General features: G+C 47.8%; 1 protein-coding gene across 1 annotated transcript; it reads right to left on the bottom strand.

Annotated features, from left to right (window-relative positions):
• Positions 1-4,915: 4,915 nt before the first annotated feature.
• Positions 4,916-12,895, bottom strand: CAPS (calcyphosine). The gene is made up of 5 exons (XM_050933835.1): positions 12,818-12,895; positions 12,162-12,297; positions 9,364-9,541; positions 8,520-8,729; positions 4,916-5,017 (listed from the first exon to the last, which is right to left on the bottom strand). The coding sequence occupies exons 2-5, from the start codon at positions 12,266-12,268 to the stop codon at positions 4,916-4,918; spliced, it is 597 nt and encodes a 198-aa protein (XP_050789792.1). The 5' UTR covers positions 12,269-12,297; positions 12,818-12,895.
• Between the last annotated feature and the right edge of the window lie 594 nt (positions 12,896-13,489).

The following is a 13,489-nucleotide window of genomic DNA, read 5'->3' as shown; positions in this document are numbered from 1 at the left end:
TGGAGTTAAATTTGAGAATACATATCTGTAATATAGGGGAGAATGTTACAGGGATATTGTAATTATGACCCAACCAAGCTTTGTAAAACCAGGAAATTCAGAGTTAAGGGTACACTTACAAGCCAAACATGACATGGTATGGAAATGCATGGTTAGTGCATTGAACAACCATAACTCTGCCCTGTAGTGACACCATCCAATAATGATACACTTTTGATACACTTCCTTTTCAGTACCTTAACCTGCTTAGATTTCTTTTTAGTTTAACTTTACTTTCAACTTCAACTCCATCTGACAAGAGTCTTAGGCTAGGAATTCTTTTTTTTTTAATTAAAATTTTCACACTTACATAGTAAACAAGAACCCAAAAGAGAATGTTACTATGTGATATTTCAAGTGATTTGAAAACACGTAATATCAGCCTTAAATAACTTTTTCATTTTAAATTTAGAGGTCTAGATTCACTAGTATGCTGAGTAGCACAAAGCAACCAGGATGCACTGGCCAGTTAAGATGGGCTTGTAGTGACTTTTCATTCCCCAAAGCAGCATAAAGCAGACAATGTATACCCTAATTTTCATCTACCTCTTAACCTCTAGATCTGATGAAACAAGTTTTCTGGTTTGGGGTTTTTTTTTTAAGAAGTATTTAGGATTAATGGCATTTTCGTAACTGAAAGCTTATCTGTCATTTTAAGTGTTTGAAGATTATTCTTAGTAAATTTGCCCTCTTTCAGAATAACTGTTATTTCCAAATAAATGAAGCCATGCTGCCCTCGGGGAAGATAGTAATCCACTTTGCTGTCAGAAGCAGGGATGGAAGTGGATGAAGGTAATGGACATCTTTGAGGCCACAGGCTACCTTTAGCAGCCCCATTGAGAACAGTTAGAGATGGTCCTTTTGAAAGATGGCAGCTCTTCATGAAATAAAAGTGAAACTTTCAGTTAAGAAGAATAATGGCAAAAATGGCTTTTAATCATTAGTAATAAAAACTAAATGTAGCCTGTGCATAAGACTTCAGTGATATTTAGCTTTTTAAGGGACGTTTGAAGAGTCAGCATTTTTCTATTAAATCATTGGGTACCTAGCTGAACAGCAAAAATGTCAGATCTATTTTCAGCATGATAAAATAAACTAGAGGACTCTTGACTGGGTTAAAAAAAGAACTAGATAAGTTCATGGAGGATATGTCCATCAATGGCTATTAGCCAGGATGGGCAGGGATGGTGTCCCTAACCTCTGTTCACCAGAAGCTGGGAATGGGCAACAAGGGATGGATCACTTGATGATTACCAAGTATCAGAGGGGTAGCCGTGTTAGTCTGGATCTGTAAAAGCAGCAAAGAGTCCTGTGGCAGCTTATAGAGTAACAGATGTATTGGAGCATGAGCTTTCATGGTGAATACCCACTTCATCGGACGCATGATGATTGATGCTTACCTGTTCTGTTCATTCCCTTTGGGGCACCTGGCAGTGGCCACTGTCAGAGGACAGGATACTGGGCTAGATGGACCTTTGGTCTGACCCGGTATGGCCATTCTTATGACTGTTCCAAACAGTCCTTGTTGGACTGGTAAAGCATGGTCCTAATAGCCCTTTATCATTTAAGAAAATAGGCATAGGAATATTTTTTAAATTGGTAGTAAGAGACCATAAACACCTCTTTGAAAGAGTGCCCAAAGGGCAGGGTTTTTTTCCATTTTTAAGATTCCTTCTCTGGAGGTTATCTGTCTCACTATAATTTTTACTGATTATTTCACTGTTAAATTAGAATTACTCTAAACATCCATAGAATTGGAATATTGACTCTTTGATGAGGGAAGGGGGATTTAATCCTTGGGTTTGTTCTTGGTTCTAGCACTGAATCAGTAGGTGACCTTTGGTAAGTCTGGCACTTTGTTTCCCCATCTGTACAACCCCTAGCAAGTTGGTGTAAGACTAATTTTTGTTAAAAGCCTACATAACCCTCAGGGGTTCTATATAATCCCACTACGGAAGAGGGGGAGAAATGGCCATCCAGATCTGTGGGTTAGCGGCCAACTAATTTCATGAATCTCAGAAAAAGTCAGCAAAATATTCCCCTTCTGTGGACACTGGCGGGTTAGTGCTGCTCACCCAAGTGAGAGAAGAGGGTGTGGTTACCCTGAAATGGGACAGATTCCCAGTGTTTGTACAGGCCTTCAGTCATGCTCAGAGAATGAGTCTTTCTTATTGAGGCTGCTGGAAAAATATAGCAAAATAGGTTTATTCCTCCCCTCCAAAAAAAATGTTTTTGTGAAGAAGGGGTGGGAACCCAGCTTAGATAGAAAACTTCCACCTGGCTCCCCTTCCAGCAAACCAGCCAGTCTGTCATTGCTTTAGTATCCCCCCATCCATCAAACAGTGCTGGGACAACATGTACCTTTCTCCTTGTTGATAAATCATATAGTCAATTGCTTGAGCACACTTCTGTTCCTTATTTAGTTATGAAATATACTCGAGACCAAATAACCTATCTCTGTCAGGTTTATTAATATGGTGCAGGAAAAAGGTCCTATATTATACCAGTCTCCGAAGAGCAGTCCTGTGCAACAGTGTTACATTCACATTATGTAGGTGTGCTCCCCAAAGTTACACCTCTAGAACCACTGTAGCTTCTGGTAAAACAAGCATATGTCATTTAGAACTGAATTTAATTAATCAACTTTCTGTCTTTGTTTCTGGTACCATGGTGTCCGCCTTTATTGTGTGTTCTGAACACATGCATTCCAGGTAGTAAGAGGGATGAAGGCACTTCCTAGGTTTGTGTGGGCAGCTTCTTTCCTGTTGTCATGAGGAAATAATTGTATGTCCTGATGCTGTCAGTTTTCCTATTTACACAAGCCAAAATTATTCCATCTGATGTAAGAGGTTAGAGAATACGTGGCATAAGTGTACAGCATTATAACAAAGGTACAGGCCCATTTGGGCTATAGAACTACTAGACTAAAGCTTAAATGTCTGGAGTACATACATTGCAGGTAGTATTGCCAACACAATGTATATGCTTCGTGTGTGTGTGCGCGTGCATGCGCGCACCAAGTGAGTTAATGGGTAAGGTGACGGGATGATGCTCAAGAACACAATAGTTTCTGGGTTTTGTAGGTCCAGTAAAGCATATGGTACAGGCCATATGGCTTCCTGTATGTATGCTGCGCTTTGCATTAGGTCTGAACAGCAACGCGGTCAGTCTGCGAATGTGATTTCCCTGCACTGGGCTTCTGTATCACCTGATGAAAATGAGGGGAAATTGCCCCTGCTTGCCTGTTCCTGTAGGAGGGTCAGTCTCCATCCGCAGCACTCACCTTAGAGAACAGGCTAAACAAAATAAGCTTTGTCTTAAGTTTTTCATGTGATATTATGTGTATTATAATAGCACCTACAGGGCACAGCTGAGGTCACGGCCTGACTGCACTGGGCACTGCACATCCATGTGGTAACAGCCAGTCCCTGCACTAGTCTGCAGTCTAAATAGACAAGACAGGCAAAGGGTGGGGGAAGGGAAGGATTATTTTATTTCAGGTTTTTATGTAGTTGAAATTCCAGGCTGTGCTGGGGGAGGTGGGAAGGGGGGTCAATGTGGACTCTAGTCCATTTGTTTCTGGTTCTTCAGGCAGTTTGCACAACTGTATACAGCAAAGACTCCAATGTAAACCAGCTGCATGGATTTAGTCTGTCAGGGACATGTCTGTTCTGCCTTGGCTCAGACACTAGGCTACAGGCCAGCTGATAAGCTATGCAAAAAAAAAATAGCTGGCTGTGTGCCAGGATCAGCATTTCAACGGTGCTATGCAACGGAGCCCAGTTCTACCCCAGAGGGGAGTGACCCACCTTCTAACTAAACCTTGAATGTGCTGAGGGACTCTGCAGTAGAGCTGGAAGAAATTTTATTTAGCATATATAATTTTTGCCAGAAAATGAATTTTTGGAGACTCTGAAACTGAATTTGGTTCAAATAGTTTTGTCCCCAAAAAAACAAACCCTGAAAAATTGGTTCTCTTTTTGAAACTTTTTTTTTAAAATTGGCCAAATTTGAAAACAAAACCACAAAGATTGACAATACCCCAAATCAGCCAAATTGAAATGAAAAACTCAAGGGGAGGGGGGAGGATTGTTGACCAGATTTTTTTTTTCAATTTCAATCACAAAAATTTGAAAAAATACTGGATTTTTTCCTCCAGTTCAGCCCCTAAACTAAAGGAGCTGTTCTTTGCCCAGCTGGAGCTAGAGGCCACATCTGGGGTATTGTGTCCAGTTTTGGGCTCCCCATTACAGAAGGGATGTGGAAAAATTGGAGAGACTCTAGCAGAGGGCAACAAAAATTATTAGGAGGCTGAGGGAACTGGGTTTATTTAGTCTGCAGAAGAGAAGAGGGAGGAGGGATTTGATAGCTGCCTTCAACTACTTGAAGGGGGGTTACAAAGAGAATGGAGCTTGGCTGTTCAGTGGTGGCAGGTAGAACAAGGAGCAATGGTCTCAAGTTGCAGTGGGGGAGGTCGAGGTTGGATATTAAGAAAAACTATTTCACTGGGAATGGGTTCCCTGGGGAGGTGGTGGAATCTCTTTCCTTAGCGGTTTTTAAGACCTGGCTTGACACAACCCTGGCTGGGATGATTTAGTTGGGAATTGGTTCTGCTTTGAGCAGGGGGTTGGACTAGATGACCTCCTGAGGTCTCTCCAACACTAATCTATGATTCTCTATTCTGCAGGCAAGTATCAAGATTTCACAGCCTCTGAAAAGGCCTGGTAACTCAAAGCTGGGCCTTGTGGTGGCAAGCGATTTGATCACTACGAAAAACAGCATTTTGCTATGAAATGTTGAATAGGATATTTGGAAACTGCCCTAATCTGGTTCTAATATAGCATCTTCCAGGACTGCACTGGATTCCCCACATGTGCTACAGCTTCCAGGCTCTCTTCATCATAGCCACGAAGTAGTCATCGCTGTCAATGGATGCGCTCACCCCACTGTAGTAGTTCAGGAACTCCTCGCCTGTGACCTGTTAGAGAGTGAAAGTGGCATCTTTGAGAGGGGCTCAGAACAGGCCTCAGAGCTGGAGGCTCATTTCACTATTAAGAAAGGGGCTTCTGTTTTGCTCATCCTGGTGTAACACAGGAAGGAGCACCATGTGTCCTTGTAGGAAAGCTACCATGGGAGCCAAGGGGGTTGGCATGCAGGGGCCTGATCCACTGCAATTTATTTACTTTAATTTCTTTCATAAGGGATCTGGGCTAGTTGTTTGGTTCTGCCTGCTGCAGCAGGGGGCGCAGGTCACCTGGTTAAAGCTATCAGTTTCCTGCCATTGTGGGGCCCTCAGACACTGGTGCACTTTGGTCCCTCCTGTTCTGTGGCACACAATAGCTTTGTCTCCAGAAGGCTGTGACACTATGGTCTAATTCTGGTCATTAGGCTTGGTGTAGGGATGCCTGGGTGGTGGTCGGTGCTGTACACAGCTCCGACCATATGATCGCGTGGTCCCTTCTGGAGTTACCTTTACTGACAGAGTTTGTCTATGCTGCAGCTGGGAGTGTGTTCCCAGCACAGGTTGACAGATCCAAGCTAGGGCCTTGGGCCAGCCGTCCGTACATCTGCTGGGGTTGGGCAGGCTTGTAATTGGACTGCTAGCCTGAGCGCTAACCCCCGCTGCAGTCACACTGCTTTTTTCAGTGTGCTGCTCAAGCTAGCCAACTGGGAGGGTGGGATGTGGCTTGCTGGGGGACCCTTCACATGTCACTTTGTTTTGATCTGCCCCACCAGTAAAATAAAGATGAAGTTGTATAAATTCTGACTATTGTGTGTTCGTGCTAAGATGTGGGAGCAGAGATAAAAGCACAAAGCAGGCGGAAGCCTAAGCAACATATCTCTCACAAGGAAGTGAAAATGTAGATGTTTGAGAGGGCCTGTTTCCTGCAGGGCGTCAGGCCACCAGCCAGTTCCTATAGCCAGGGCCATCCCTACCCATACACAAAGAATGCAGCTCCAACCCCTGCTCCACCCCTTCCCCAAAGCCCCAGCCCTGCCCGCACTCCCCTGAGGATTGCAATAGGGTGAGATCCGTCCCCCCTCCAAGTCCTAAGGCTGGGAGCCAAGGGAGCAGAGAGGAGTGGGCTAGGCCAAGTCGCTCCACTTCCCGCTGCCCCGTGAGTGCGGGGTCAGGCCTACCCTGCACTCACTAGGCAGCAGGAAGTGGAGCGACCCAGCCCCAACCCATTCTGTGCCCTGGCACATGCTGTGGGGTGGTTCCCCCTACCCCCTATGCCAGCTCCCCCCATCTCCACAGAGGCCTGGGGCCCCACACAGCCTCCCGGGGGTGAGGGAGGGGGCAGAGCTGTGTAGGGCACCAAAATGGCTAGGGACTGCCCTGGCTGTAGCAATGCACCCAGAGTCTGCTGTTGCTAGTGACTGTATTGAATAGTGAGTCAGGGAAAATAAAGGTTAAATCTAAGTCATAGGAATATATTGCAATCACTATTGGAAGAAAACTTTTAGGAAATAAAGTGCAGCAGGGAGAAAAAAACCATGACTTTAATGTCATGAGTACAGCTAGTCAGACAAAACTTTAATCATAATAAAGAAGTAGGACTGCTACTTCACTGTTAATGTTACCACTGCGGTAATGTAACATTAGATCACGATTTTAGCATTACTTTGTTCTGCAGTGGGGCAATTTAGAACCATTAGCAGAACTTCCACGTATACTTCTCATGCCTAGAGCTGGCCAAAAATCATTTCTGGTTTGCACTCAGTCTTGACATTTTTACATTTGTTTTCACAACTCTAAGGTTGGCCCACCCCAAAATGTGGCATTGGGTGACAGCTGCAGCCCTGTAACTCCCCCCAATGCACTGGCAGTAGGAACTGAGAATATTGCCACACTTCACCCAACCTGCCCTTTTCCTTGTGCCCAGCACATCTTCCACTGTGCATGCCTATTCCTACAGCCCTGGGCTGGGCTTCAGCAGCACCCATCTCCTGCTGCTGGGTGGCAAAAGCAGAGGGAGTGTCACCTGAATGCTGCATTACCTGGCCCGCTCTGGGGGAAGACTGAGCAGGCAGTGCCCATATACCAAACTCCTTCGCTTCTGAATTTTCCTTGATTTTTATGAAATGGGAATTGTGACAGAGGCACAACTGAGCAGTAAGCAGGGAATCCTGGACAGCACTTAGCCCCTCAGCTGCCTGCTCGAGGCTCCAGTCTGGGGTACAAGGAGCCCTGTGCCCCTTATGGCAGGAGCAGATGTGTGTTAGTGTCTGGACCCCACAGCACCTATGTGCAGAAGGGTGATGCAGAGGATACTTGAACTCCTGGTCAGCGGAGCTGCAGATCAACACCGCTCTTGATAATCCAGTGTCTGAGCAGGGGGGATTCACTAAGTTCTTCCCATGCTGAGCTCTATTTCCCAACCTCAGTGCCTGAGCAGACTCGTTCTCACCCCTGAAACCAGGGTGAGGGGCTGTGTGCCTGGTTCTGGAACACAGAACAGCAAAAGCAGGTTCATGAGGGGAGGGAAACCTCTGGAGCAGGCACCCCCTGCTGCACACCATACAGGCTATTCCAGACCCTGTTGGAGCACAGCTCATTTCTGGGCATTTAAGGAATCCTTAGAAATGTAAAAGCCGGCAAAGCAATGGCCAGGCCATTAGGTCTGCTTGTGTTTATTAGAGTATTGTTTTAGTTAAATGCGTGTCTTTGGGAAAGAGAAAAGTTTTATTCTGGAATCCTCTTGACTGATTAGCCCCAAATTTGCAGCACACAATGTCTGTTGCATTCTATGATACAGCTCAAGCCTATCTCCCTACAGTGCATGGTTCTGGAGTACTTTGAACAAGTATCACCTTCCCCTCCCCACCCTCCTGCTATATCTCAAGAAACCCCTAGCCACATGACCCCAAATTTATCTCTCAAACTATTTCAGATCTTTGGCTGTCATAGCAAATTTCAAGCTGATCTGATTGTACCTGTGAACTGTAGAGCACTGAAAAATTGACTGGAAACTAACATGCTGTCCCTATCCTGCTTGTGTAGCAGACTCTTGGATTACTTCAGCCTCAGGCACCACTTCAGGAAGAAACAAACAATGTAAAGTGTCATGTAGTGCACCCTGCAGCTGCTGGAGCTGTCCATAGATGTCAGTTCTAGGTGCAGCCTGTCCATAAAACTAACTGCCCCATTTAGGGAAAATCTGCTCCCCCTTATTCCTGCATTACAGTAATGGGGGTGTCACTGGGTGCACGTCTAACTGAAGCTGCCCGGAGGAGGGGGTGGAGTGACCAGGTTTGCCTGACACCACCCCCCCCCCCCCCCATTTACTGCTTCGTTGTGAATGATCAGATTATAAACTCTCTGTTGCCAGGGGAAGAGGCTGGGCTTCTGGCCAGTTGACTGCAGCTGAGCAGCACAGGGAATGATTACAGAGCAGCTGGGTCTTGGCCTCTCCTGAAATAGGCAGTTCAGGCCATACACAACTCAGCCCCTTGGCCAGGTACTACCATCCCCTTACCTTCCCATCCTTGTCATTGGGCGAGTCAAAGCTGTCCAGGAATGCTCGGAACACCTGCTCCTCTGTCCATTCCCCGCTCTGGTACTTGGGGTGAGTTCTGCCGTCATACACCCCATGGAGATCCTCCACGCTCACCACGCCAGCGCCAGTCTTGTCCAGTTTGTGAAATGCATCAGCTATAATCTGCTTCCTGGCAGCTGACATGGGTGGCTGCAAAGACAAGCTTTGTTAGTGGGGCAGTTTGTTGCCTTTCAGCTTCTGGGCACATACACCGCTTGTCTGAGAGCGCAGTTGTGTGCCCCCTTGTGCCTGTGACAATGACAACTCCTGACCAGAGACTGGCAGTGACCCTTACTGGAGCAGCAGGGAGTGGAATTTTCTCCTTAGCAGCAGGGGTTGATTGCCCTAGAAACTGCCTGTTGCCTACAGCATGTGGAACCCTAGAAAACTCTTGTGGGGGTGGGAGGACCTGTGAAACCAGTGTCATCTCTGCCCCATACTTTGCCCATCTTAAGACACCTGTGGACAGAGCTACAGGAACTCAGCACTGCTGACAAACTGGCCCCAGGGCTCCCAAAATAAAGCACTTGACCGCCTCCCGCAAGCCCTAAAGAACACCCTCCTTCCATCCACTGCATCTGCTAGCAGGGTGCTCAGCCCTGCCTGCAACCCTTCTTACTCACCGAGAGTCACTGCAAACACAGTGCTCGGCTTCTCCTGTGGCCCCGAAGAAGGATACATTTGCCTTCAGCTGGGGTCCCTGGTTCAGCCAGCAGTGTCATTAACCCACAACATGGCAAGTTCTCTCCCCATCCCATCCAGTGCCACTGCAGTCCCAGCTTACCCTCAGGACTTCCAGGAACTCATCAAAATCCATCGTGCCACTGCTGTTCTTGTCACAGAGGCTGAAGATTTGCTGTGCCTCCCTGCTTCCCAGCATGATGCCAGCTGAGCTCAGGCCTTTCACAAACTCTGCTAGGTCCAAGGACCTGCTCTTATCATCATCCATGATGTGGAAAACTCTGCAGCGAGGGCATGGAGTGTGGAGAAGGAGAGCGAGTTGTGCAGTGCCAACATCACATGCTCAAACTGCAGCAGTTGGGCCCCAACAATTATGAGCCATTTTTATGATAGTGAATTTTGGTTGATTTTTTTTGCCTTCTATTTTCTGAGCCTTTATGGCATGCTCATGTCAGATTTTCTGGCATTTCATGGTTATAAACTCATATTTACTTTTAAAAGAAAGCTGAGATTTGCATCAGGAGCTGGAGCTTTAAGTAGAACATCAATGCACACAAGTCTTGCAAACAAAATCAAAATCGTTAGAGTTGACATCAGAGGCAGCAGCAGAGGGTGGGGAGATGGGTCAGGGAGAAAGTGGCTGGTTGCAGGGAGAGGGGTGAGGAGTATTCATTTTTGTTTAATGAAATTGGCGGGTCCTGGGAGGGAACATTTTACTTTTCTGATATTGGGCTGGGGTTCCCTCCCTCATGGCATGTGATTGTCACACTTTTACTCATGAGTAGGGCTGCAGCTAGGGAGCAAGGCTGCACCTTCATTTCCTCCTGGCTACTAGGGGTTCTTGGGAAGGCAGCTAGGGCTCAGGAACCAGCACTGCTGCTTCTTGGCCATGAGCAGCACATTTCAGCTGCACTCCCTGGAGCCAGGCCTGAGGAGTTATGGCACTGGGGAGGGGACTATTGTCAAGACAAACGGTGGCGGTGGGGGCGTAGGGAGGCGAGACGATAGTCAAGACAGAGGAGATAAGGAGTATGTGAGCCTCAAGAAGAATCATGCCACCCAGCCAGCCACATGATCAATGTACTGCTAGGTTAGTAGAATGTAACAGCCATCTACAAATTACAGTGAGGGTTTGGAAAATCTGAAACCTAGAAGCCATAGGGGAAAATACCTTTTTAAATCCACAACTTCCTCTCTGAGCTGCTGCAATTTAAGAGAATACACAGGGCACAACTTGAAAAATAAAAATTACTCAATTTTTTTTATTTAACATGGCTAAAAAAGTAATTTTTTGGCAACACTTGCTTTTATAAAACAGGGCCTTCCAATGAAATTAATAGCAGCTGGGTTTGTTTTGTTTTGTTTTGTTGTAAGGAAGTACTGATTCACATAACACAGTCAACCTGTGGTACTCTTTGCCAGGGGATGTTGTGAAGGCCCAAACTGTAACTGAACTGAAAAAAGAACTAGATAAGTTCATGGAGGGTAGGTCCATCTATGGATGTTAACCAAGATAGTCAGGGATGCAAAAGTACTGATTCACATAACACAGTCAACCTGTGGTACTCTTTGCCAGGGGATGTTGTGAAGGCCCAAACTGTAACTGAACTGAAAAAAGAACTAGATAAGTTCATGGAGGGTAGGTCCATCTATGGATGTTAACCAAGATAGTCAGGGATGCAACCCCATGCTGTGGGTGTCCCTAGCCTCTGACTGCCAGAAGCTGGGACTGGACAACAGGGGATGGATCATGTGCTAAGTGCCCTGGTCTGTTCATTTCCTCTGAAACATCTGGCACTGGCTACTCTTGGAAGACAGGATACTGGGCTAGCTGGACCCAGTGTTACTGCTCTGACCCAGTAGGGCCATTCTTATGAGTGGGAAAGGGAGAGGATGAATAGAAGAGGCATCTTATGGCTGATGCAGTGGGCTCAGGACTCCTGGGTTCCATTCCCAGCTCTGCCACTCACAATGTGCTCTAGAAAAGTTGCATCACCTCTCAGGCTCAGTTTCCTAGTAGTACAATGGGGCTAATCCTGCTAACCTGCCTCCCAGGCACCATCTGCTCCTTGGCAGGAGAATTCACCACTCTTTGCTTGGTACCGGGGAACGCAGGATGGACTGGAAAAGGCTGCAACATCTCACATTACCATCCCCACAAATGGCACCTGGGAGGGGGCTGCTCTGGCTCCAGCCTTCTTTATATATCAGACAGTAATTGAAAAAGGTGCAGAGCCTTGTCCCTGCCCCCCTACCCCCATCCCCAGGTCAGGACCTACAGCCCTCTGGGATGCAATGGAGCAGAAACATAATGGCTCATGGCAAACGTCTCTTCATAACTGAAAGCACAGGGGAGGGGGGGGGGGAAGGTGGGAGGCAGAGGTCAGTTGTCCAGCAAGGAGATCAGGCTTAACTTTCTCCTCTTGCTATAAGTAACCTGGGCCTCCCATTCATTAGAGCGGTGCATCTCAAACTTCATGGCACCGTGACCCCCTTTCTGACAACAAAAATTACAACATGACCTCGGGGGGGAAGGGGGGGTGGCACCAAAGTCTGAGCCCCACCGCACTAGGTGGAGGAGGGGAGGGGCCAAAGCTGCTGTCCTGGGCAGTGGGGCATATAACCTTAGCTCTGGGCAGTGGGGCTTGGGCTTGGACCTTGAATCCCAGCAAGTTGAACAGCAGCCTTGGCAATCCCATTAAAATGGGGCTGTGTCCCACGTTTGGTCCCAACCCACAGTCTGAGAACCCCTGCATCAGAGGTTTAACAGTCACTAAGGCAGTGATCACCCTGTGCCAATGGCTCAAGGCACGGCTTTCATGTAATGCCCGCCCTGAAGCCACTGGGCTGGCACACTTCCTGGGAGCAGATTTTTCCCCATAAAAGGACGTGTCTCCATACCTGGCCAGCCCCTTAATGCCAGCTGAGCCTCTTGCCAAGCACTGTGCCCTGAGCTTTTCTATGGGACGCATGTGTGTCTCCATTCCTTGGTCCTCTGGGTTAGCCATGGGGGGGCAGACCAGCCAGCTGTCTGATTCTGGAAAGCAAAGCAAGACACTACATGTGATTCTGGGCACTTGTCCCCATGCACATACCCCCCCCTCCCCCACCCGAGATGCCCTGCTGCTCCTACAGCAGCATAGGCCCATTCCACAAACCCCGGGGCACCAGTGAAGCGCCTCCACAAGGGGCTGACCCTGGAGTGAAAAACGGCCAACTAGTCGTGTTCCTTCCAACTGTCATGTCCCTTAAGCGGTGTGCTGAGAGCCAGGCTGTCATAGCACAGCTCAGCTCAGAGCCTCACCACTTTCCACACTGTGTAAAAACAAGCAGATCTCTCTTCTTTGAGCTCAGCTGTCCAAGTGCAGGTGCTGGGTTACAGCTCCTCCCAACCAGCAGATGACACAACACCAACTTGCCAAGGCCCCCGCAGATAAGCATCTAGCATCTCTCAGGCCTGGTCTACACTGGGGGGATCAATCTAAGATACACAACTTCAGCTATGAGACTAGCGGAGCTGAAGTCGACGTATCTTAGATCGAATTAAAATTACTTACTGTGTCCTTGCAGCGCGGGATCGACAGCTGCGGCTCCCCTGTCAACGTTGCTTCCGCCTCGCACAGTGCTGGAGCTCAGCAGTCGACGGGAGAGCGATCGGGGATCGATTTAGCAGATCTATACTACAGACGATAAATCAATCCCCAATAGATCAATGGCTCTCTGATCCGGTGGGCAGTGTAGGTACCCCTAGGGTGTGAGTGCACTGCAATGCTCAGCACCCAAGTCTCACCGGCCAGGAGGCTGGACTGGCATAGCCCTTCTCATAGTTCCTTTCGAGCCTCTGTCCCAAACCAGACCCGGTCATCAGTTCAGTATGAGGGGCATCATCCTTCGCCTGCTGCCTGCCACTGTGACTGGCACTTGGACAGGCGTGGGCAATGGCCCAGAAGCAGCTCAATTAAAAGCTGGGCAGCTGCTAGTTCTTGGAGTCTGTGTGTGAGTGAGCACTGTTGTAGATGCATGAATACCCCCTGCATGAGGGCAGCCGTCCCCTTCAGTTCCTTCCAACTGTCCATGACAGGAAGACGACCCATCCTTCCACCCATCCCAAACCTGCCAGGCCCCAGCCCTCAGGCAGCCTCCTCTCCATCCAACCACCCACCCAAACCTACCTCACCCCTTCCCACCCCTCAGGCAGCCTCCTCTCCATCCAACCACCCACCCAAACC

Source organism: Gopherus flavomarginatus, chromosome 24, assembly GCF_025201925.1.
Source record: "Gopherus flavomarginatus isolate rGopFla2 chromosome 24, rGopFla2.mat.asm, whole genome shotgun sequence".
In the NCBI taxonomy this organism is placed as follows: Eukaryota; Metazoa; Chordata; order Testudines; family Testudinidae; genus Gopherus; species Gopherus flavomarginatus.
The sequence above is the reverse complement of the archived record's forward strand: the minus strand, read 5'-3'. Positions and strand labels throughout refer to the sequence as shown.

What these genes read in the sequence shown, in the direction of transcription:
- CAPS (XM_050933835.1), bottom strand. Translation starts at nt 12,268, where the DNA reads ATGGCTAACCCAGAGGACCAAGGAATGGAGACACACATGCGTCCCATA. An exon ending in AGTTCCTGGAAGTCCTGAGG is followed by an intron (nt 8,730 to 9,363) that starts GTAAGCTGGGAC and finishes TTGTCTTTGCAG; the next exon opens with CCACCCATGTCAGCTGCCAG. An exon ending in CCAATGACAAGGATGGGAAG is followed by an intron (nt 5,018 to 8,519) that starts GTAAGGGGATGG and finishes ACTCTCTAACAG; the next exon opens with GTCACAGGCGAGGAGTTCCT.